Below are 21,615 nucleotides of genomic sequence, written 5' to 3' on the forward strand. Positions count from 1 at the left end.
CTCCTCCCAAGGCCCCAGCCCAGCCCCCAGCCCGGCAGCCTCAGGAAAAAACAAAACGAAGCCACAGGTGCGCTGTGGGAGGGCGGCGGCGGCGGGGGTTGGGGGGCAGGCTGGCCAGCGCCCCCTCCATTTTGGCGCTCTAGGCAACTGCCTAGTTCGCCTACATTGTCGTGCCGGCTCTGCAGGAAGGGTCACCTCGGATATTGTTAAGAGACTGTTTGCTAAGATCCTTGCAAGAATTTTGCTGGCCGCAGCTAATAAAGAGATACCTTGATAGTTTCCGCAATCAGTTCTGTCACCTTTTTTAAACAGATCCATGTATAAGACGACCCCCAATTTTTAACATAACTTTTAAAGAAAAAAATCCTAGTCTTATACATGGAAAAGTATGGTATATTTTTGACATATTTCAAGAAACAAACTCAGGTCTGGCAGGTTCCTACCAAATTTGGCACTGATTATAGCCTGGTATCCACTATTACTAGCCATCTCTGGTCCTGTGAGATCAATAATCTTATTTTGTAGTCTGATTTCAGATTGAACCTCTTCATGTTCTGATGCACTATTGGATCTACAGTATAACAGCAAGTCTCAAACTGACTATTTTTGTTTCGTTTTGTTGTAAAATATTTTGACTACTTAATAAAGTTCGAAAAGAGAAATAATATATATTCAGCAATAATCGTTCTGGACAACAAAGAGCAGTTTATATGGTGATATTTATCATTCCTGTCAAAATTGAACCCCAAATTTCTTGTGCCAACTTACTTTCCCACCATCAGTGATCATATGTCCCAAGTTTATCACAACCTCTCCGGCAAATCTCCCTCTATTGCTCAGCCCCTGTTCACATGAACAAGGTTCACACAGAGGAACCACAGAACTAGCCGTCTCCTCAGCTGACCTGCTCTTCCTGCTGCCCCCCCCCCAATCCAGCAGTAGAGGCAGAGGAGGCCTCACTCTGCACTTCTGAGCAAAAACTGCCCAATGTGAAGCAGGTGTTTCTGGATGCCAGAGAACGGGCAAATTGCCCTTCTTGAAAAGATGTCTTACAAAGTGCCTAAAGGACAGAGCTCAACTGACTTTTAAAAATACATGTCATGATTTTATTTCTTGTGCAAATATTGATGCATGTGGTCACTTGGTGCCATCAGTACATGCAAACGCCTAGCTCATTTAAGGCCACATAGAACCCTTATTCTCCATAATGATGGAACTCAACAGAGAATACCTTTATTTTTATATGCCTATATTATTTGCAAAGGGAATCTTTGTGGGGGTTAACATAGCAACACAAAAAGAGCCTGCCTATTGGAGCAGGCCAAAGCTTTTTCATTTAGTCTGGCATCCTGATCTCACAGTGGCCAACCAGATGTCCATTATGGAAAACCCACAATCGGGAATTGAGTGGAAGAACAACCCTCTTCCCTCCTTAGCCATTGTTCCTGGCAGCCATTGACAGCCTTCTTCTTTGTAAATGAAGGAATATGTCTTCAATGCCCGTGGATCAATCTTTGGCATGGGCTTTAATGATTCTGTGGTCCAAGGAGTCAGGATAGCCAGGAGACAAGAGTTCAAAATGTGGGCAGGAGTTCGAATCTCCCTGCTTTGAGTTTTCAAAAGCCGGTCAGTATGACAGAGGGCCAAAGACTTTTTCTGTTTGCTCCTTGTTTCCTGGCTGCCTCCGGCATCGTGGCCTGGAGTCTTGGCTTCAACTGCCTCCTGCTTGGACCTTGGAGCTCCTTGGATCTCAAAGCGCAGCATGTGACTTTTGGGCAGGGTGCAGGACTGGCAGAAGTCCCGGCAGGCCCCGTCTGGGTCTCTTTTCCCACTGACCCTCCATCTGACTTGGCTTCCTCCACCCCCCTGGCAGCCAGAAGAGCAGCTGGGCTCTGCTCCCAAGCGAGGCTGGTCAAAGATTGATGGGGAGGGACGCAGGTCAGTGGCATAACTGGGGGTTTTGCCGCCTGGGGCGGTCACTGAGTTTGCTGCCCCTCTTGTCTATCATTTCCTGATAGTTTTTAGGAGACCACCCCCGTTTCCAGGGGCAGACTTTGGTCTTTTAAATTTCAGCAGCACCACATGCGAGGCCAAAATCTGGCATGCACCCCCGGCTCTCGCTTTTTCGTTCTGTCCAATTCAGTATATGAATCTGCCTCTGCTATTCCCCTCACTGAGCTATAATTCCTGGATTGGGGCAGCACCCCCTTTCACAGGGAACCCGTGGGAGGGTCTCAGATTCTTCAAGGTGGGTTTGCCCTGGAGTCTCTCTCAGTCCTGCCTTTCTGAGTGCTGCCTGGAAAGCATTGATAGAGCTTCCTGACCTTCTAATCCTTAACATAGGGGTCAGCAAACTTTTTCAGCATGGGGCCGGTCCACTGTCCCTCAGACCTTTTTTTTTGGGGGGGGGGAAATGAACGAATTCCTATGTCCCACAAATAACCCAGAGATGCATTTTAAATAAAAGCACACATTCTACTCATATAAAAACACGCTGTTTCCTGGACCGGGCTAGATTTAGAAGGCGATTGGGCCGGATCCGGCCTTCGGGCTTAGTTTGCCTATCCATGGCTTAACATAACAATCAGCACACAAATCTTGTGTTTCTAGCAAACTTTAATTATAGTCTCTGCTACAAAGACTGGTTTGGACCATACAATAGACTATATCTGCCAAAGATACACTCAGGATTATGGTAATAAACAAGACACTCAGTTTCGTCATTCGCACAAGGGTCCTGTCCTTTTGATTAAAACATGGGCAAGGTATTTATTCCCACTTTTCCTCCAAGGAGCTCAAGGTGGAGTATATTACATAGCATTTTTGTATATTCTCTTCTCTTCTCTTCTCTCTCTCTTTCTTATAAACATCTTTGCTCCCCCCTCACTTTCCCCTCCCCCCTTTGTAACACTCCCGCCCCCAAATAATTGAAATTCTTTCAATAACAATAGTACGGTAATTTTGAAAAAGGTAGCATACATAGATATTTCCCTCCCTATTTAATCTCCACAACAACCACCTTGCGAGGTAGGTTAGGCTGAGAGTGAGTGACTAGCCCAAGGACACCAAGCTTCATGGCCAAGGTGGGGGGAATTTGAACCCTGGTCTTTCCCAGGTTCTAGTCTGACACTATCACTATGCGACACAGCAAACAAACAGGAATTTGTAGGAAATAAATAGAGTTCCTCTTCTCAGGAAACTGTAGCTCTGGGAGACAAATAGGGAGGGTCTCTGAACACCTCTCAGCACATTGAAACAGACTACACTTCTCAGGATTCTCTGGGAGAAGCCATGGCCATTTAAAGTGGAAACATAGAACTTAAGATCATGGTGCAGGTGTGAGCTTGGAAAGGCAGGTGGAGAAAACTCCAAAACATTTTCATGCAGCCTCCGCAGTTGTTCTTTAAATGGGATTGCCGATTTGCCCTGCTCCGCAAAACATAAACATGTACATCATAGTATTAAAAAGAAAAAGGCAATTCCCCCCCTCCACCTTAATGAGCCTCTCTGTGATTCATTCCCAGTACCCTGTCCAACATTTGCAATGAAATGCCCTTTTTATGGCTATCATGTAATCCTTGAAAAGTTAACGAATTAACTTCCTGGTTGGAAATGGCAAACTCCCCCCAGCTGACTTGGAAATGGGTCGGAGGACCGGGAATTACTGGATAACCAAAGTGGAAAGTTGGGTGTTCCCCAGCCGCCCTTATAAGTCCAGCTGTGGCTCTCAGCGGCTCCCCATAGCCCAGTGGGGGCATCTCTTGGCCAGGGTCCTCCATGGAGCTGCTTTCTGGGTCTTTCTTCCTGCTCCTTTGCATCTGTGGCGTCCTCTTCCTGGGCTTGGCATGGAAGGGCAAAGGCCGTCTGCCCCCCGGACCCACTCCGCTCCCCATCCTGGGGAATTTTCTCCAACTGGACCCAAATAACATGATCAAGTCCCTGGAGAAGGTGAGTCTCCATTTGCCTCCTTACTGAGCTGCAAGGTAAGCCAGGGGAGATTGGAAGCCTATGAGCAGCCCCACAGTCGGGGATCCATCTTTGCGAGCCAAGACCCCCCAGAAATTCCCAACCAATAACTCAGACGGACACGTTATTTTAGGTTTTTGTTTTGGCATAATTTTGGCCACAACTTTATTTAAAATTACAATTAATTTTGAGTGTTGGCCTTAGGCTTTGGTTAAACTTCTGCCCCACGGTGGGACAGGACCAGCTCTGACTTCCTGCAATAGGAAAGTCAAGTAAACACTGCATGGTGGAGGAGATAACTGAGCAACAGGCAATCTCCCCCTCCAGAAATGTTCCCCAAGGCTCGTGCTCTGTATAGGCCCCAGCCCCGCACCGTGCGGGGGTGTAAAGACTAGAGCCCCGGAGCCCCAGGATTCCTTTAACGGAATACTTCTATAAGAGCAACCACTGAGGGGCATGCACCTCCATGCGATGCCCCTCCCAAACTCATCAACCAAAGCCTAACCTGCCAACCCTAACAAGCTGTGACTATTGCTAAGCAGTAGGCGAAAAAACCAAGTGGCAACAGCCAATCAGCCAAATGGAAAAAATTCCTACTGACCCCTGAATACAGGCAGTACCATAGCAAGGTCAACCTACACCTGCAGGAAAAAAGGAGGTGGGCGGGAGGGAGATCAAATTCACTAGCAGGAATGGAGCTGAACCCCAGGGACGCTGACTACTTAAAAGATCCCCTTGTCAATCAAAATTGGATACATGCCATTCCCCCCAGAGACAGCCAGCCCCTCCAATCAGGTTCTCCCAATTAGCTTAAGCCCACCCCACACAGACACCGTCATTTCTGATAGGCCTGTTTGCAACTCTCACTAAATCCCTATGCGGGTTAATGAGTTTTGTAGGAATGCAAGAGCACCAGAAGAGACTTGCTGGATCTGTCCAAAGGGGGTTCCTCTAGCCCACCACAGTGAACAGACAGGGGCCTCTGGGAAGCCCACAGTCAGAGCATGAAGGCAATAGCCTTCCCACGATTGTCCCCTAAAACCTGATATTCACAGGTCTGTTACAAGTGTATGGACTCAGGAGTTACTCAGATGTTCTCAGCCAGTACTCATATACCCACTCCTGAGAAATTTAGGTTCTTTTGCTGATGTTATAATCAGTGCCGGATTTACGTATAAGCTGCACAAGCTATAGTTTAGGGCCCCATTCTCTTGGCCGCCCCCCCCCCCAAAAAAAAATTAAAGGAAAAAACCTGGATGTACATTTCCAAAATATAAGATAAAAAACAAATAAAATAAAACCTACATACAGCAACCATGCTTTGTGTTGTGTAGGCTCCTGTGATGCAAGTCATGGCCCCCGCCTGCTAGCCTGCTCCCTGAAATATCACTGATTTGCTCATTTCTATATACAGGGTGCCTACATTCTGCAAGGACTGGTTGCATGGCAACATGGGCAAATGGCTTGAGATACTGTACCTTTGAGGTCCATAAATGACCATCTAGCATATATTCAACACAAAAAAACAGCTACCATTTGCTGTTGACAAAGGCCAGGTGGACATTTAAAGGGCCCCATTACCTTCAGTAGCTTAGGGCTTCATCACACCTAAATCCGGCCCTGGTTATAATGCACACTGGTCTTTGAGTATGTGTTGACCCTTACACTTATGCCCATGAAAACTTCTAACACCAAAGGAATACAGAAAACTTGGTTTGCTATGTGAAATAAAAATGATGGCATATATAAATGCTGCCACACACACACCCTACAATTTAACCAGGCAGCAACTCTTACAATGCCCACACCTTTTATTTGAAAGGTGAAAGATTCCCTATTTTTAAAAAACCTACAGAAATGTGGGCATGGCAATTTTGCCATAAACCCACACTAGAAGTGGAAGCAGGGGGAGGAAAGTATACCTGCCCTTAAAGTTTGTGTTCTTTTTAAATAATTTTTATTGGTGTTTTTTTTAACAATATCTATAATCATTACATTACATTCAAATTTCAATTTCCCCCTCCCCTGCTGACTTCCCTCAGCTTCCATCCCTGGTTTATTACATCTCATATTACATTGTGCTGTTTATATATACTTCTATATTTTCATACTATTGGGTTTCTTGTTTTTTTATAAATAAAATTGCAAATGTTTATTTAAATCCTGCCAATGACTCGATATATTTTTGTTGTTTCTGCAAATATGATGTAAAAGGTTCCCATTCTTTTTCAAAGTCCCTATTGTCTTTTTATGCAATTTATCTGTTAACTTTGTCAACTCAACCAGCTTCTCTTGCCATTGTTCCTTTGATGGTATTTCTCCAGTCTTCCAGTTCTGTGTTATCAGAATTCTTGCCGCCGCCGCCACCGCATACATAAATAATGTCTGTTTTTCTTTTGGCAGTTGTCCTAAAATTCCTATCAAAAAAGCTTCTGGTTTTTAAAATAAATGTCATTTTAAACATTTTTTTCAATTCAATATATATCATTTCCCAAAAGATTTGAATATTCTTACACTCCCACCACATATGATAAAAGCTACCTTCCCCTTCTTTACACCCCCAACAGTTCCTTTGTTCTGTTTTATACATTCTCACCAATTTTGTTGGTGTAACATACCATCTGTACATCATCTTTTAACAATATGCAATCTGTAAACTTCAAGTCCACTTTCCAGAGTTTTGTCCAATCATAAAATTGTATATTATGCCCTATATTCTGTGCCCATTTAATCATTACTGATTTAACTTCCTCATCTTTAGTTTCCCATTCCAAAAGTATGCCATATGCCTTTTTTTATTTAAAAAAAACAATTTAGAGTTGTCATCTATAACATCCCTTTGGAATCTGGAAACTGTATAGGCAATACCTGCCCTTGAAGTGAAGCAGAAGTGTGTTGAATCCTGAGGAGTGTTGGCTAAGTGCTGGCCAACTGGAGCGTCCTAGCTCTTGGAAAGTCTGGGGTTCCCTTAATATTCTTAGCTAATGCCTCATAGTAGGAAAGGAAGGCCTTGGAGAGGAGCAATTCCTGTCTTTCCCCCAGAGCTCCTGCCTGTTTCTCCCTTTGCCCATCCTTGTGAGGCTCCCTTCCCACCCCAACCTGAAGGGCAGGTAAATGTTCCTTCAAAAGGGACTGACACTCTTCTTCCGGCAGCTGAGGGAGGCCTACGGCTCAGTCTTCACTGTCTACCTGGGGCTGCGGCGAGTCGTGGTCTTGTGCGGCTACAAGGCAGTGAAGGAAGCCCTGGTGGACCAGGCAGAGGACTTCAGTGGCAGAGGGCAGCTGCCGTCTTTCTCCAAGGATTTCAATGAGCACGGTGAGGGGTCCATCCTTGCCGGGAAAGGGGGATATCGGGGAGCAGTTCAGGCCATTTCTCCATCGCTCCGCTGACCTATTGGAGGGCATAGTACATGGGTTTGCAAATCATTATTTTTTTGTGAAGGTAACCGTGAACATTTATTCACCTTAGGGTGAAGGGCAGGTGATTAATATTGATAAACAATAATCATATTTTTATATGTTAGTTTCACAAATCTATGCACACTTTACCCATGTATATTCACTTTTGTAACATGTTACTTGGCCGATGTTTAAAATGATGAATGTAGAAGAGACAACCTCTACTGGAAACAAAATAAAAAAATTCCTTCCAGTAGCACCTTAAAGGTAAAGGTAAAGGGGATTCAAACCGCCGACCTTCTGATTGGCAAGCCCTAGGCTCAGTAGTTTAACCCACAGCACCACCCTTTATGCACTACCGACAGTGCTACCCGCGTAAGTAGCACCTTAGAGACCAACTAAGTTTGTCATTGGTATGAGCTTTTGTGTGCATGCACACTTCTCCAGATGCACACGAAAGCTCATACCAATGACAAACTTAGTTTGTCTCTAAGGTGCTACTTTAAGGGACGCGGGTGGCGCTGTGGGTTAAACCACTGAGCCTAGGGCTTGCCGATCAGAAGGTCGACAGTTCGAATCCCTGTGACAGGGTGAGCTCCTGTTGCTTGGTCCCAGCTCCTGCCAACCTAGCAGTTCGAAAGCACGTCAAAATGCAAGCAGGGAGGTAAACGGCGTATCCGTGTGCTGCTCTGGTTCGCCAGAAGCGGCTTTGTCATGCTGGCCACATGACCTGGAAGCTGTACGCCGGCTCCCTTGGCCAATAACGTGAGATGAATGCCGCAACCCCAGAGTTGGTCACGACTGGACCAAATGGTCAGGGGTCCCTTTACCTTTACCTTTAAGGTGCTACTGGAAGGAATTGTTTTATTTTGTTTCGACTACCGTATGGCAGACCAACACGGCTACGTACCTGTAACTAGATCTACTGGAAAATTGCTGGTTTATTTTATTGCTGGGCCTCTATCAAGGAGTGCATGTTAACTTGAAATGCTGATGGATGTCATCAGGGGTCCCCAAGGTGGGCGGTAGTGTCTACTGGGGGGGGGATAGTGGGATCACCTGGAAGGGTGCTAAGAGACAAAGAATGGCAGGATTAGGGTGCTGGAGATGTCAGGGACTACCAGGCTTTGAAAAGCTGGTGTTGTTGGATGAAGTTCTGCAATTTTGTGGAATTCATAGTACAGTAATAAACAGTTCTAATCGAGTTTTGAACAAATGTCAAATGAATTGCTGCTGCCTTGAATATCACTGTGTAATTGCTTAACAGGTCGCACAAACCGCTATTTCAATAGATCTAATATATAAATGTGACAAACAAATAAATATTCTAAATAATGGTTTTTATATGGGAGGGGCAGAGGGTGATAGGGATGAGTTCGTGGAACCAAGGGGGTGGCCTCCAGAAAAAAATGGGAATTGTATAATAACAGCTCAGTGGTGCTTTTAGGTCTCCACATACATACATACATTAATAATATTGCTTGCCCAGGGGTGGTCTTTGCCAATGGTGATCGGTGGAGGCAGCTCCGCAGGTTCAGCCTCACCACCTTGAGGAATTTTGGGATGGGGAAACGGTCCATCAAGGAGCGGATCCAGGAGGAGGCTCAGTGCCTGGCAGAGGAGTTCCATATGACACGTGGTAGGTCCCCGAAGAAATTCATAAAGATTGGTCGCCTCTAGAAGACTCTGTGCTGCTTGGTCTGCACTTGAGAGGCTGGCGTAGCCATTGTGTGCTTTTGCTAAATGCAGACTCTTTCTTGTAGCAGTTCGTATGGCGTATATACAATACCAACGAAGGAGGAATGGCAGACAAAGTTAATGGCATATACAGAAATGGCATGACTGGGAAAGATCTATATTGGCTCCCAGTATGTTTCCGAGCACAATTCAAAGTGCCCTAAATGGCCTCGATCCAGTATACCTGAAGGAGCGTCTCCACCCCCATCGTTCTGCTCGGACACTGAGGTCCACCTCCGAGGGCCTTCTGGTGGTTCCCTCGTTGCGAGAAGCCAAGTTGCAGGGAACCAGGCAGAGGGCCTTCTCGGTAGTGGCGCCCGCCCTGTGGAACACCCTCCCATCAGATGTCAAAGAGAAAAACAGCTACCAGATTTTTAGAAGACATCTGAAGGCAGCCCTGTTTAGGGAGGCTTTTAATGTTTAAAAAATTATTGTATTTTATTTTTCTGTTGGAAGCTGCCCAGAGTGGCTGGGGAAACCCAGCCAGATGGGCAGGGTATAAATAAATTATTATTGTTATTATTATTATTATTATTAGAGAAGAAATCAGGACAATAAGTTTTGTAGATTAACCGGAAACTCATTGCAAACGTATTAAAAGGTTAACAGTAAAAGAGTAAATTCAGCAGTAAGAGATATTGAGATATAATATGGGGGGGGGTAAGGGGAGAAATATGTAGTGGAAAAGAAGTTAACAAAATAAACCGTGGAAGGAGTTGGGAGGGAAGTCAACATTAATTGTGTGGACCATATTTGTATTTTGCATTTGGATTATTTTTTCAAGTTTGAAGATGAAAATGAAAATAATGAAAATGAAAATGAAATAAATAATACTCTTTCTTCCCTCCTGCTGTCTGTCTCTCCCCACTAGGGACGCCCTTTGATCCCACTTTCATCCTCAGCCAAGCCGTCTCAAACGTCATCTGCTCCATCGTCTTTGGGAATAGATTCCAGTACGACAACGAGAAATTCCTCACCTTGACCAAGCTGATCACAGAACGGTTCCGCGTGGCCAGCCTGCCCTCGTCTCAGGTGAGGGCGGATGGAGAACCACCACCCCATATCTCTACACCTTAATTATTATCACTATCGTTTTTTAAAAAGCAAAGAATCAAAAAATGAAACAGCAAAGTGTCACAGTCTGGAAAGGCAAAGATGCAGCCCAGTTCCAGAGGTTCTCTTTGCAAATGAATACTTATTAAACAATAAAAAGGATTCTACTCCTGCGTGTGCCATCACCGCCATTATTATTTGTACGTTCTTTGTTTATCATTTTGCATTGCAATAATTCGAAACACTCATATACAGCAACAAACCACCCATAAATAACATATGAAAACAAAAGCGATTGTTTGCATTTTCTGTTACGGTCTCTTTAAGTATTTCAGTGTCTTTCAGTAAGGTTTGGAAGGTAAGCATTGAGTCCAATAAGATCTTTTAGTCAAATGGGCCCCTTCATAGTGTCATAGAATCAAAGAATCTTAGAGTTGGAAGGGAGCCCGAGGGTCATCTAGTCCAACCCCCTGCAATGCAGGAAAATCAGCTTAAGCATCCCTGACAGAGGGCCATCCAACCTGTTTAAAAACCTCCAAGGAAGGAGAGTTCACCACCTCTCATGGGAATATGTTCCACTGCTGAACAGCTCTTACTGTCAGAAAGTTTTTCCGACTGTTTAGTCAGAATCTCCTTTCTTGTAACTTGAAGCCATTGGTTTGAGTCCTACCCTCCAGAGTAGGAGAAAACAAGCTTGCTCCACCTTCCATGTGACAACCCTTAAGATATTTGAAGATGGCTCTCATATCTCCTCTCAGTCTCCTCTTTTCCAGGCTAAACATACCCAGCTCCTTCAACCGTTCCTCATCAGGCTTGGTTTCCTGACCCTTGATCATCTTGGTTGCCCTTCTCTGCACACATTCCAGCTTGTCAACATCTTTCTTAAATTGTGTTACCCTTAATTGGACACAATATTCCAAGTGTGGTCTGACTAAGGCAGAAGAGAGTGGGACTATGACCACTACCGGATGGGGGTGTTGTTGAAGGAAGGGGGGGTGACCCACAGGTGGACTGCTGCTGAAGAGAGACGGAATCTTAGAAAAGATTTTGCTGTTTACTGTATGCCAAGAAAGAACTCCAGAGGGGGAATTTGATGGCGGATGTCTGGAAAGTTCATTATGAGGGGTTTTTATGGCTGCGGTTCACACGTCAGCTTGATAGCAGCAGAAGGGAGGGAATATGACCTTGTTTCACTCAGATAAACGCTGCAAAGAATTGCACGACGAGAGAAAGAACTGAGCTCTTTGTCTGGAACAAAAATGCTACACACGTGAAATGGATTATATATTTACAAGATGAAACGGAGGTGCTGTTTGTAAGGTGAAAAAGCAGACAGCTGGAAGAATGGTTTAATGGCAAGTGAAGAATGTCATCTGGAGACTAAATACGAAATGAGCAGCTTTGGAGGAATATATTGGAGGAATATATGATTGCAACGAGAGCAGGAAACCTGATTTTAAGAAATTATATTAAATTAAAGTAATTTGGTTTGATTTCTAATTATTTGGAAAATCATTTTTTTTTAAGAGTCAGGGTTTCCAAGAAGGCATGAGCCTCAACACGTGCCGTTTTGTGTAATCTGAGTTTGCAAGAGGCACAACCTCAAGTTACCCTTCCATTGCTCCCCATCTTCTTCCCCCGCAGCTGTACAATATTTTCCCGGAGATCATGGAGAAGATCCCCGGATCCCACCACTCGAGCAGCAAATGTTCCCAGGGGATCATCCGCTTTATAGAGGAGAGGGTCAAGATGCAGCAGGCCTCGCTGGATCCCCGTGACCCCCACAACTTCATTGACTGCTTTTTAGTTAAGATGGATCAGGTAAGGGATGAACTTCCTCATCTCCATCATTTGCCCCACCCCTAAAATGTGCTGTCTGCAGGTTTCAGAGAATAGTGGAATGGGAAGAGAACCCCAAGTGCCATCTAGTCTGACCCCCTTCAATGCAGGCATCATAGCTGACCTCGATCTCTTGGCAGGAAAAGAATGACCCGGCTTCTGAATTTTCCATGGAGAATTTGGTCATGTCCACCTTCAACTTGTTCTTTGCTGGGACAGAGACGATCGGCACCACCCTGAGATATGGATTCCTCATCATGCTGAAGTACCCACAGATTCAAGGTGAGGGCAGGAGGAGGAAACCTCCCTCCAACATGCGAGAAACACAAGAATTGCTACAGGGGCAGAACAAGCTGACGATGGAAGGCAGCAGTGCAGACCCTAAGGGCACATGTCCCCACAGAGGGGCGTGTGGATTGGTTATATATTTTAGAAAGCTCAACATCTTCACACTGGCCTGCCGTTCTGTCTTTCTGAAAAGGTCTTTATAGGTCTCTGCTGGATCAAGCCAAAGGGGGCCCCATCTAGTCCAGCCTCCTCTTTTCACAGCGGCTCAGTGGGAAACCTGCAAAGAGGATTTGAGCAAAAGAGCTGGGGGCTGGACTACATGACCCTCAGGATCCCTTTCAACTCTACCATTCTATGATTCTGTGATTTAAGCCCCCTCCCCTCCTTTGGTTCCTAACGGTAAAACAAACAAACAAACAAACAAACAAACAGGCGTTTCCTACCCGCAAGGGAAGCCCCAACAAGAATGGACTGTAGTAGTCAAGATGTGAGATTAACAGGGCATGTAGAGGCATGTCCAGGCTATCCCAGTCCAGAAATGGCCATAGCTGGAGGGCCAGTCGTGGATTGCAAAAGGCACTCCTTGCCACTGAAGCCAGTTGGCACTCAACCGATAATGTCGCATCAAGGCCTTGAAGTTGCTATTTTTGGGCGGTGGAAACATTCCTGATTGTGAACAGGTGTTCGGTCATAGAATCACAGAACCACAGAGTTGGAAAGGATCCAAAGGGTCGTCTTGTCCAGCCCCCTGTAACGCAGGAATCTCAGCTCAACTGCTCTCCCCCCCCCAGAAAAACTCCACGAGGAAATCGATCGAGTGATTGGAAGGGATCGGATTCCAGCCACTGAGGACAGGAACAAAATGCCTTACATGGAGGCTGTCTTGCATGAGATCCAGAGATTCAGCGATATCCTGCCCATGGGTCTTCCGCACGCTGCCACGAAAGACATCGACTTCAAGGGATACGTCATCCCCAAGGTTAGATTCTCAGCAAGGACAGAGGGGTCAGGATCCAGCCTTTTGGCCCTCAAAGCAATTGGTGTGAGACTCCTAGGATGGGGGTGGGGGTGGGGACAGGATTTGAGTTCAGGCCCCCCCCGCCTCCAGTTCCAGAGGCAGTCTGTCTAGACTCCTGGGCTCCTAAAGGGGTATTTGGCCACTGTGAGAACAGGATTCTGGAGCAGAAGGGCCCCCTTTGGCCTGATCCAGCAGCCAGACGTTTCTTATGTTTATATATATAAACACACACACACACACACTATTCTCGCAGGGCACCTACATCTATCCTTTGCTGAGCAGCGTTCACTATGACTCAGAGCAGCACTCCAACCCTCAAGAGTTTGACCCGGGGAGATTCCTGGATAGCCAAGGCTGCTTCAAGAAGGTGGAGGCGTTCATGCCTTTCTCAGCAGGTACGTTGGGGGGGGATGGAAGGGGGCTCCTTCCATTCCAATAGGAGGGGAGTGGGGAGTGGGGTTGATGGGTGGTCTATCTCCTATGAGATTCATCTTTGGGCCATCCTTCTCTGGAGGGTCAGAGAAAGGACCCTCTGCTTGGCTCCTGCCTGTCTTGGCTTCTCACAGGCATCTGGGGGCCACAGGGAGAACAAGATGCCGGGCTAGGGTGGCCTGATCCTGCAGGGACCTCCTGCATTATACCTGCCAAGGACAGTGTGGGAGAGGGGCTGGGTTGACCACTTATCAACCTGTTGGTAAAGGTAAAGTAAAGGTAAAAACTGACCATTAGGTCCAGTTGTTACCGACTCTGGGGTTGCGGCACTCATCTCGTGTTATTGGCCGAGGGAGCCGGCGTACAGCATCCGGGTCATGTGGCCAGCATGACAAAGCCACTTCTGGCGAACCAGAGTAGCGCATGGAAATGGCGTTTACCTTCCCGCTGTAGCGGTACCTATTTATCTACTTGTACTTTGACGTGCTTTCAAACTGCTAGGTTGGCAGGAGCTGGGACTGAGCAACGGGAGCTCACCCCATTGTGGGGATTCGAACCACCGACCTTCTGATCGGCAAGCCCTAGGCTCAGTGGTTTAACCCACAGCGCCACCCGCGTCCCCATCAACCTGCTGGTGCACGCCCTATTAAAAGAATACATTACAAACCCCCTACCCACTGCATGGGGCCACAGATAGTTAGTGGCAAAAGGCATGTTTCAAGAGGAACAATTTCGCCTGGCACCTAAAGATTTATAATTTATAAGCATCCCACAAACAGGGAGCCACTGCAGAAAAGGCCTGTTTCCATGTTGGAACCCTCTGGATCTCTCATGGAGGAGGTACTGTTTAAATGTATGTTATAATAGCATAAGGGACACAGGTGGCGCTGTGGTATAAACCACTAAGCCTCTTGGGCTTGCCGATCAGAAGGTCAGCGGTTCGAATCCCCATGACAGGGTGAGCTCCTGTTGCTCTGTCCCAGCTCCTGCCAACCTAGCAGTTCAAAAGCATGCCAGTGCATGCAAGTAGATAAATAGGTACCGCTGTGGTGGGAAAGTACACGGTGTGCCCCCCCCCCCGAAGTTTTAAATTTTTATTTTTTAAAAAATTGTACACTCTTTACATCAGAGGATGGTTTTTGTCACGGTGTCCCGTTGCGCCAGGTCCACATGACCTGGAAAGCTGTCTGTGGACAAACACCGGCTCCCTCGCCCTGAAAGCAAGATGAGCACCGCAACCCCATTGTCACCTTTGATTGGTCTTAACTGTCCAGGGTTCCTTTACTTTTTACCTATAATAGCACACAAAGACATCTCGGCTCTTTTAGACCATCCTTGCAGGCAACAGCTACTTAAGACTTTCTTTTACTGCCTATACAGCCATAAGCTATCGGTGTCTATCAATAATTGTTCCCACTACATCTTGCGCCCACTGAGTTTTTTATTGGCTTAATTGGGTGGGTTTTGGCACAGCAGCCGGACAGCCCCTCCAGCTAGCTCTCCTCCTCCACTCATGGCCGGCTCTAAGGCAAGGCTGGGTGGCGCATGGTGCCAGGGCGCCGGGCTGCCAGGGGGCAGACGCGCTGCTGCGCCCACCAGACAGCCGCGCTGGGAAACGGGGCGGGGGAGCGCCAGAGGGATCTTTGCACCAGGGCGCCAGATATGCTGAAGTCGGCTCTGCCTCCACTGAAACTCAGATCATGAAGAACAACTCACGTTGCTGAGCAATGGGGCCGGCAGGCCCAGAGGGGGTTCCCTTGGCCTCGCCGCCATTTACGTCTGCTTGGGAAGAGTCCAGAGGGAGAGGACTAGAGAGGGGAAGGAGGACACCAATCGCAGCAACGTCTTCAACTAGGGCAGATTAGCCCAGATGAACTCTGTTATGTTTTTGCTATTGCACATAAAAGCTGACTGCACTTCAGGTCTTGATTCCTCTTCCTGACCTGTTACAGTCCCATGACACTGCCCTACAGATTTTGTTTTTGTTTTCCTCCTGGCAGGGAAGCGTATCTGCATGGGCGAAGGGTTGGCCCGCATGGAGCTGTTCCTCTTCTTCACCACCATCCTGCAAACCTTCACCCTCCACTCCCCTGTGCCACCCAGCCAGATCAGCCTCGCACCGGCGGCCGTGGGCATTGGGAAGGTGCCCCCCAAATACCAGCTGTCCGTGTCCCGGCGCCAACACTGATCTCTCCCTTCCTGTGTCAGGGCACAAGAAGATCTCGGTTTTTCTCTCAGTACCTATGTACTCCTGAGAGATTGGCCATGTAGGACAATCCTCTATTTGAAGAAGAAAAAGAGAAGAAGAGTTTGGATTTGATATCCCGCTTTATCACTACCTGAAGGAGTCTCAAAGCGGCTAACATTCTCCTTTCCCTACCTCACCCCACAACAAACACTCTGTGAGGTAAGTGGGGCTGAGAGACTTCAGAGAAGTGTGACTAGCCCAAGGTCACCCAGCAGCTGCATGTGGAGGAGCGGGGATGCGAACCCTGTTCCCCAGATTACGAGTCTACTGCTCTTAACCACTACACCACACTGGCTCTCCTGCCCATGCAAGGAGAAGGAGCACCATCAGAAGAAAGGAAGTCACCAGAGTCCTTGAGGTATTCCCTTCTGGGCAGCAGGCAGAGCAAACACCCAACTCACCTGGCCACAGTCTCCTTCTCCGCTAGGATGAGATGGGCTGTATTTCTGTTAAAATCAATGGTTGTCAAGCTTTTCTGGAGGACCTTCGTCTTGGCTGCACAAGCTCATCCCCAGTGTCCCCTGCCCTGTTCCCAGAATATTGATTTGCACGACCCACTAAGGAAAGTAATAATACAAATTATGCCAATAAAGGTTGGATGAATGGATGGATGGGTGGATGAATAGCACAAGGGGTTTCAAGACAGCCACAATGAATTGCACATTTATTGAAAAAAATTAACATTTGCAAAAATGGATATATCTAATTCCTCGCCCCAGAATCTGGTCAACCGAAACTCCTGGCTGGCTATCCAAACTGTTATAAGAAAAAAACAAAACACTGCTCCTTTTCCCTTATGGGGTATCCAAGAGCCTGTATAGCAGGCATGTCAAACCTGCGGCCCTCCAGATGTTTTGGACTACAATTCCCATCTTCCCCAACCACTGGTCCTGCTAGCTAGGGATCATGGGATTTGTAGGCCAAAACATCTGGAGGGCCGCAGGTTTGACATGCCTGCTGTATAGAGTCCTTAATTGGGTCCCCTATCGGTAGGAGAAAATTACAGAAGCCAACCGGAGTATATTGAGAAGCAAAGTAGCTAGTAAGCCTGATCTTTATTAAAGGAACTGTTGCAACAGGGTCCCCACTCACCATACGCAGAAGGGAGGAGAGAACTCAGAACAATGGTGTGCAAGCCCTTATATAGACTTTTGAAAATGCCCACCCTGTAGCCCAAGACCACCCCCCCCAAAAGCATACGTATATATACATCACAGAAGGAGGCAGTCTACAGCAGATATCATGGTTGCCAGGATACCTGATACTGGTCACTGATTGCTATGCTTGGGCAGCCTGGTAATTCTTTTGTGATGGTTTAGTTCCTGAATCCAGGTCACAGGCTCACCCTATTCATACACAAAGGCACCCTTATGACAGGATTTGTAAGCAAAAGACAACGGGGAGGCTTTCTCATTTCTTTTCTCCTTGCAGAGAAATATTTGAGGTCAATTTGGGAAAGTCAAAATGGCTTCATTTTGGATTGCTCTCATGTACTATTTCAGACACGTGGTTTATATACTTATGTACAGTGGTCCCTCGACTTATGAACTTAATCCGTTCCGAATGCACATTCGTAGGTCGAAAAGTTCGTAAGTTGAAGCATGCCTTCCCATAGGAAAAAAAAAAAAGTAAGTCGAAGGAAACCACATGTAAAGCCGCAAACGGTTTCCGTTCAGCTATAGAAAAATTTGTAAGTGTGCGGCCATTTGTCCCGTTCGTAAGTCGAAATCTATGGATGTCGAGTCATTTGTAAGTCGAGGGACCACTGTATGTGTTTGCCTCGTACATTTATGAACATTTAATTTATATTTGAGACCTTAGAATTCTTATAACACCTTGTAGCTAAAAAAAGAATATGCATCAAAGAATTGTTGTTGTTGTTGTTGTTGTTTAGTCGTTTAGTCATGTCCGACTCTTCGTGACCCCATGGACCATAGCACGCCAGGCACTCCTGTCTTGCACTGCCTCCCGCAGTTTGGTCAAACTCATGTTCGTAGCTTCGAGAACACTGCCAACCATCTCGTCCTCTGTCGTCCCCTTCTCCTTGTGCCCTCCATCTTTCCCAACATCAAGGTCTTTTCCAGGGAGTCTTCTCTTCTCATGAGGTGGCCAAAGTATTGGAGCCTCAGCTTCAGGATCTGTCCTTCCAGTGAGCACTCAGGGCTGATTTCCTTCAGAATGGATAGGTTTGATCTTCTTGCAGTCCATGGGACTCTCAAGAGTCTCCTCCAGCACCATAATTCAAAAGCATGAATAACTCAGAGAAGCTATGAGCTATGCCATGCAGGGCCACCCAAGATGGACAGGTCATAGCGGAGAGTTTTGACTAAACGTGATCCACCTGGAGAAGGAACCGGCAAGCCACTCCACTATCCCTGCCAAGAAAACTCCATGGACAAAGACAACAGCAAAGAATATTGCATGAAAAATATTTATACACCTTCTTACACATGGGCGAGGGAAATTTAATTTAATAGCATTATGTATTTATATATAGCTACTTACCAATCATGCACAAACCTTTGCCCACCACAGATGTACAATAACTGGTTGGCATCCGTCTATCTTGGGAGACAATGGAAGAGGGCACCTTTGAGGGTGAAGTCAAGCCATTAGAGAGTTACAGCGCCTGCTGTGGTTGTAGAGATCTGCACAGGATAGACATGTTTTGTTGCAGATGGGGCAGATGTAGGCATCCAGATGTGTTGCTGCAGATGCACCAGGGCGTTTCTTCTCTCTGTGCTCCTTCCAGCGGTCATTCCTCCTCTGGTCACTGCTAATGTCTCCAAGCATTAAGGTCATATGTAAGGGATTCCCACAGTGCCAACCTTCAGGTCACATTTGCAGACATTTTTGTAGTGCAGAGTTGGTCTCCAACGGTCCTGGTGCCTGAAGCCAACTAATTTATATGAAAACCAACAGCTATTACCAATGATTGACTACCTTGTGACTTGAGACAACTCAGAACTTTAAATACAAATGTGACTAAAGGAAACAGCTTTGAAAGTGACAAGAGCAGTAAAATGGGAAGCAAGGGATGTGTTTCATTGGAGGCTGTGTGCTTTCTGAAACAAGCCATGAATTGGATCGTGGCCATCCCTTGAAATTTGCACTTCTCCGAATTTTGCAGCGTAAGTCCCCCAGCCAAGTAAGGGTACCAAGATGCAAATCCTGGCAGTATAAAGCATGCATAAAAAGGTCTATGACAGAAAAAATAACATACACAAATGCATTGCATTAGGGAAATGGTTTATTGCATTAGGGAAATCTGCTTATTAGGCATTTGTGTATATAAAAAGGCAATGTGAGGCAAAATTTGCACAAAAAGGCTGATGAATTTTCAGGAGGACTTTTTTTTGGGGGGGGGGCTGGATTAGGGATTTGATTTCCTTTTAATTCCCCCCCCATTTTACAAGGTACATAAAACAGAACAGTTATAACAGCAGATGGAAATTAAATTACCGACTGGTGAAGAGGAGACTCTTGGTCATTCCGCACCTCTCAAGTTTTCAGTTTGTTTTAACTTTGTGTTAATTGGTTTTAACTCATCGCATCAATATTTTATGGTGGGGAGACCAGAGGACAGAAGTCCAAATTTCATCTGCCCTTGAAGCCTTTCTAATGAATTTTTTTTAATTAAAGTTTTTATTCACAAGATTTACAGCAAATACGTTGAATAAAAGAAGAAATAAAAATACATTCATTGTACATTCCATTATTTATTATATATCCCTCATTCTTGATCTTAATGTACAATAATAGAATAAGCTATTGAGCTAACTTCTTTTTGGTAAATTGATAGAAAAAGAGAAAAGTAAACGTTAGGGAATAAAGAAAAGAAAAAGTATAAAGAAAAGAAAAAGAAAATAGTTTAGAAAAGGCAAGTAAGAAGGAAAGAAAAAGAAAAAATATTTAACAACAAATTTCAATATGTCTTAAAGCACTTCCACCACTTTCAGCACAGTAATTTTATATTTTATTATTTCTTTATTCTGTCTCATAATAATATACTATCTTGTATACATAGTTATTAGTCTAGAAAAAAAATTTCTCTTGTTTTTCATGTCCTGCAGGGTTAGTCTAAACATAGCCATGTTTTATTTCCCATGCCTATTTTCTTTAAATAGTCATTTAAGCATTCCCATTGTTTCTTAATCTTGTCTTTCGGTTTTTGTCGTATTAAGTCTGTTAATATAGCTAACTCCAAGTATTCACATAGTTTATCTATCCAGTCCCCTTTTGTTGGTTCCTTTCCAGATTTTTGCAATTGTTACTCTGGCCGCTGTTGATGCGTATAAAAATATGTTGGTTTTTTCATATGGGATATTGTTACCTAGAATTCCTAGTAGGTAGGACTCTGCTTTTTTAACAAAAGATGTTTTTATTATTTTTGGGGTCTCTTCATGTATCTAATGAATTTAGATTAGTTTGCAAAGTGTGTATCACATGTCACAGTGTTTTTCCAGATAGGGGTGGCCACAAGACTTCGAGAACACTGTCCAACCATCTCGTCCTCTGTCGTCCCCTTCTCCTTGTGCCCTCAATCTTTCCCAACATTAGAGTCTTTTCCAGGGAGTCCTCTTCTCATGAGGTGGCCAAAGTATTGGAGCCTCAGCTTCAGGATCTGTCCTTCCAGTGAGCACTCAGGGCTGGTTTCCTCCAGAATGGATAGGATAAGAATTGATGTTGTTGTTGTTTAGTCATTTAGTCGTGTCCGACTCTTCATGACCCCATGGACCATAGCACGGCAGGCACTTCTGTCTTCCACTGCCTCCCACAGTTTAGTCAAACTCATGTTCGTAGCTTCGAGAACACTGTCCAACCATCTCGTCCTCTGTCGTCCCCTTCTCCCTAATTAATTTTGGACATTATTTTAAAGGAAAAAACCTAGTCTTATACATGAAAAAAAAGGTATATGTCTCTTTGTGCTGGGTGGGGTGGGGGAGTCAGAAAATCAGAGGAAAGTAGAGTCTGGGTTGTTGCAAGTTCCTGCGAAAGATACAAATTCATTTGCCACACTTCTCCCCCTTTAAAAAAGAAACTCCTTTGGATCTGTCCTTTGACCCTCCTTTGCAGTAGAAAATTTGGATCTAAGCTCTATATCCCACCCCCAGACTTTTGATTCTCATTTATCCATTCTATACTCAAAGTGGCATGACTAGAAAGAAGCTTAATTTGGATTGTTGCTTTTATCTCTTTCAAAGTCCTCGTTACGCAAAGATGTAACTCTCAGTCCTAGAATGAGAACCATAGCTTACCACTTAGAAAGTGTCTTTCATCCACTTCTTGTGTTTTCAAGATTTGAACGCTTCAAAATCAGCTGAAATACCAGGACGTCTATCCGCCAAAACATTCACAACCAGGAGTCCCCACCCAAAAGTGAATCTTATGGTGGAGTCTCCCCGTTGCCTTGGTAAAGGTACAGAACGCCAGCAACTCATTCCGCCAAAAACCTACATTCAGAGAAGAAGTTACTGGACAACCAATGTAGGAAGCAGTTGAGCCCCAACTGCCCCTTTAAAGTCGGATGTGATCTGAGGCAGGCAGAGTCTCCTCCACTTGCTAGATTGTGCACCACAGAACTGAAAGTTGCTTAAACTTAATACTGTAATTAAACCGATTCCCATTTGGAGAC

At 45.4% G+C, this 21,615-nt stretch overlaps 1 protein-coding gene and 1 long non-coding RNA gene across 2 annotated transcripts; one reads left to right on the plus strand and one right to left on the minus strand.

The window, feature by feature from the left end:
* The first annotated feature begins 3,777 nt into the window (after nt 1-3,777).
* Nucleotides 3,778-15,920, plus strand: LOC148685481 (cytochrome P450 2G1-like). The gene is made up of 9 exons (XM_088672815.1): nt 3,778-3,948; nt 7,120-7,282; nt 8,855-9,004; nt 9,974-10,134; nt 11,800-11,976; nt 12,135-12,276; nt 13,074-13,261; nt 13,554-13,695; nt 15,733-15,920. Exons 1-9 carry the CDS (start codon nt 3,778-3,780, stop codon nt 15,918-15,920), a joined length of 1,482 nt encoding a protein of 493 aa, XP_088528941.1.
* A 1,830-nt stretch (nt 15,921-17,750) lies between these two features.
* Nucleotides 17,751-21,539, minus strand: LOC148685482 (uncharacterized). Its single transcript, XR_015950722.1, has 2 exons — nt 21,239-21,539; nt 17,751-18,151 (listed from the first exon to the last, which is right to left on the minus strand). It is a non-coding gene; the product is annotated as an uncharacterized LOC148685482 (long non-coding RNA).
* Between the last annotated feature and the right edge of the window lie 76 nt (nt 21,540-21,615).

This window comes from Zootoca vivipara, chromosome 6 (genome assembly GCF_965207765.1).
Source record: "Zootoca vivipara chromosome 6, rZooViv2.hap1.1, whole genome shotgun sequence".
Lineage (NCBI taxonomy): Eukaryota > Metazoa > Chordata > Lepidosauria > Squamata > Lacertidae > Zootoca > Zootoca vivipara.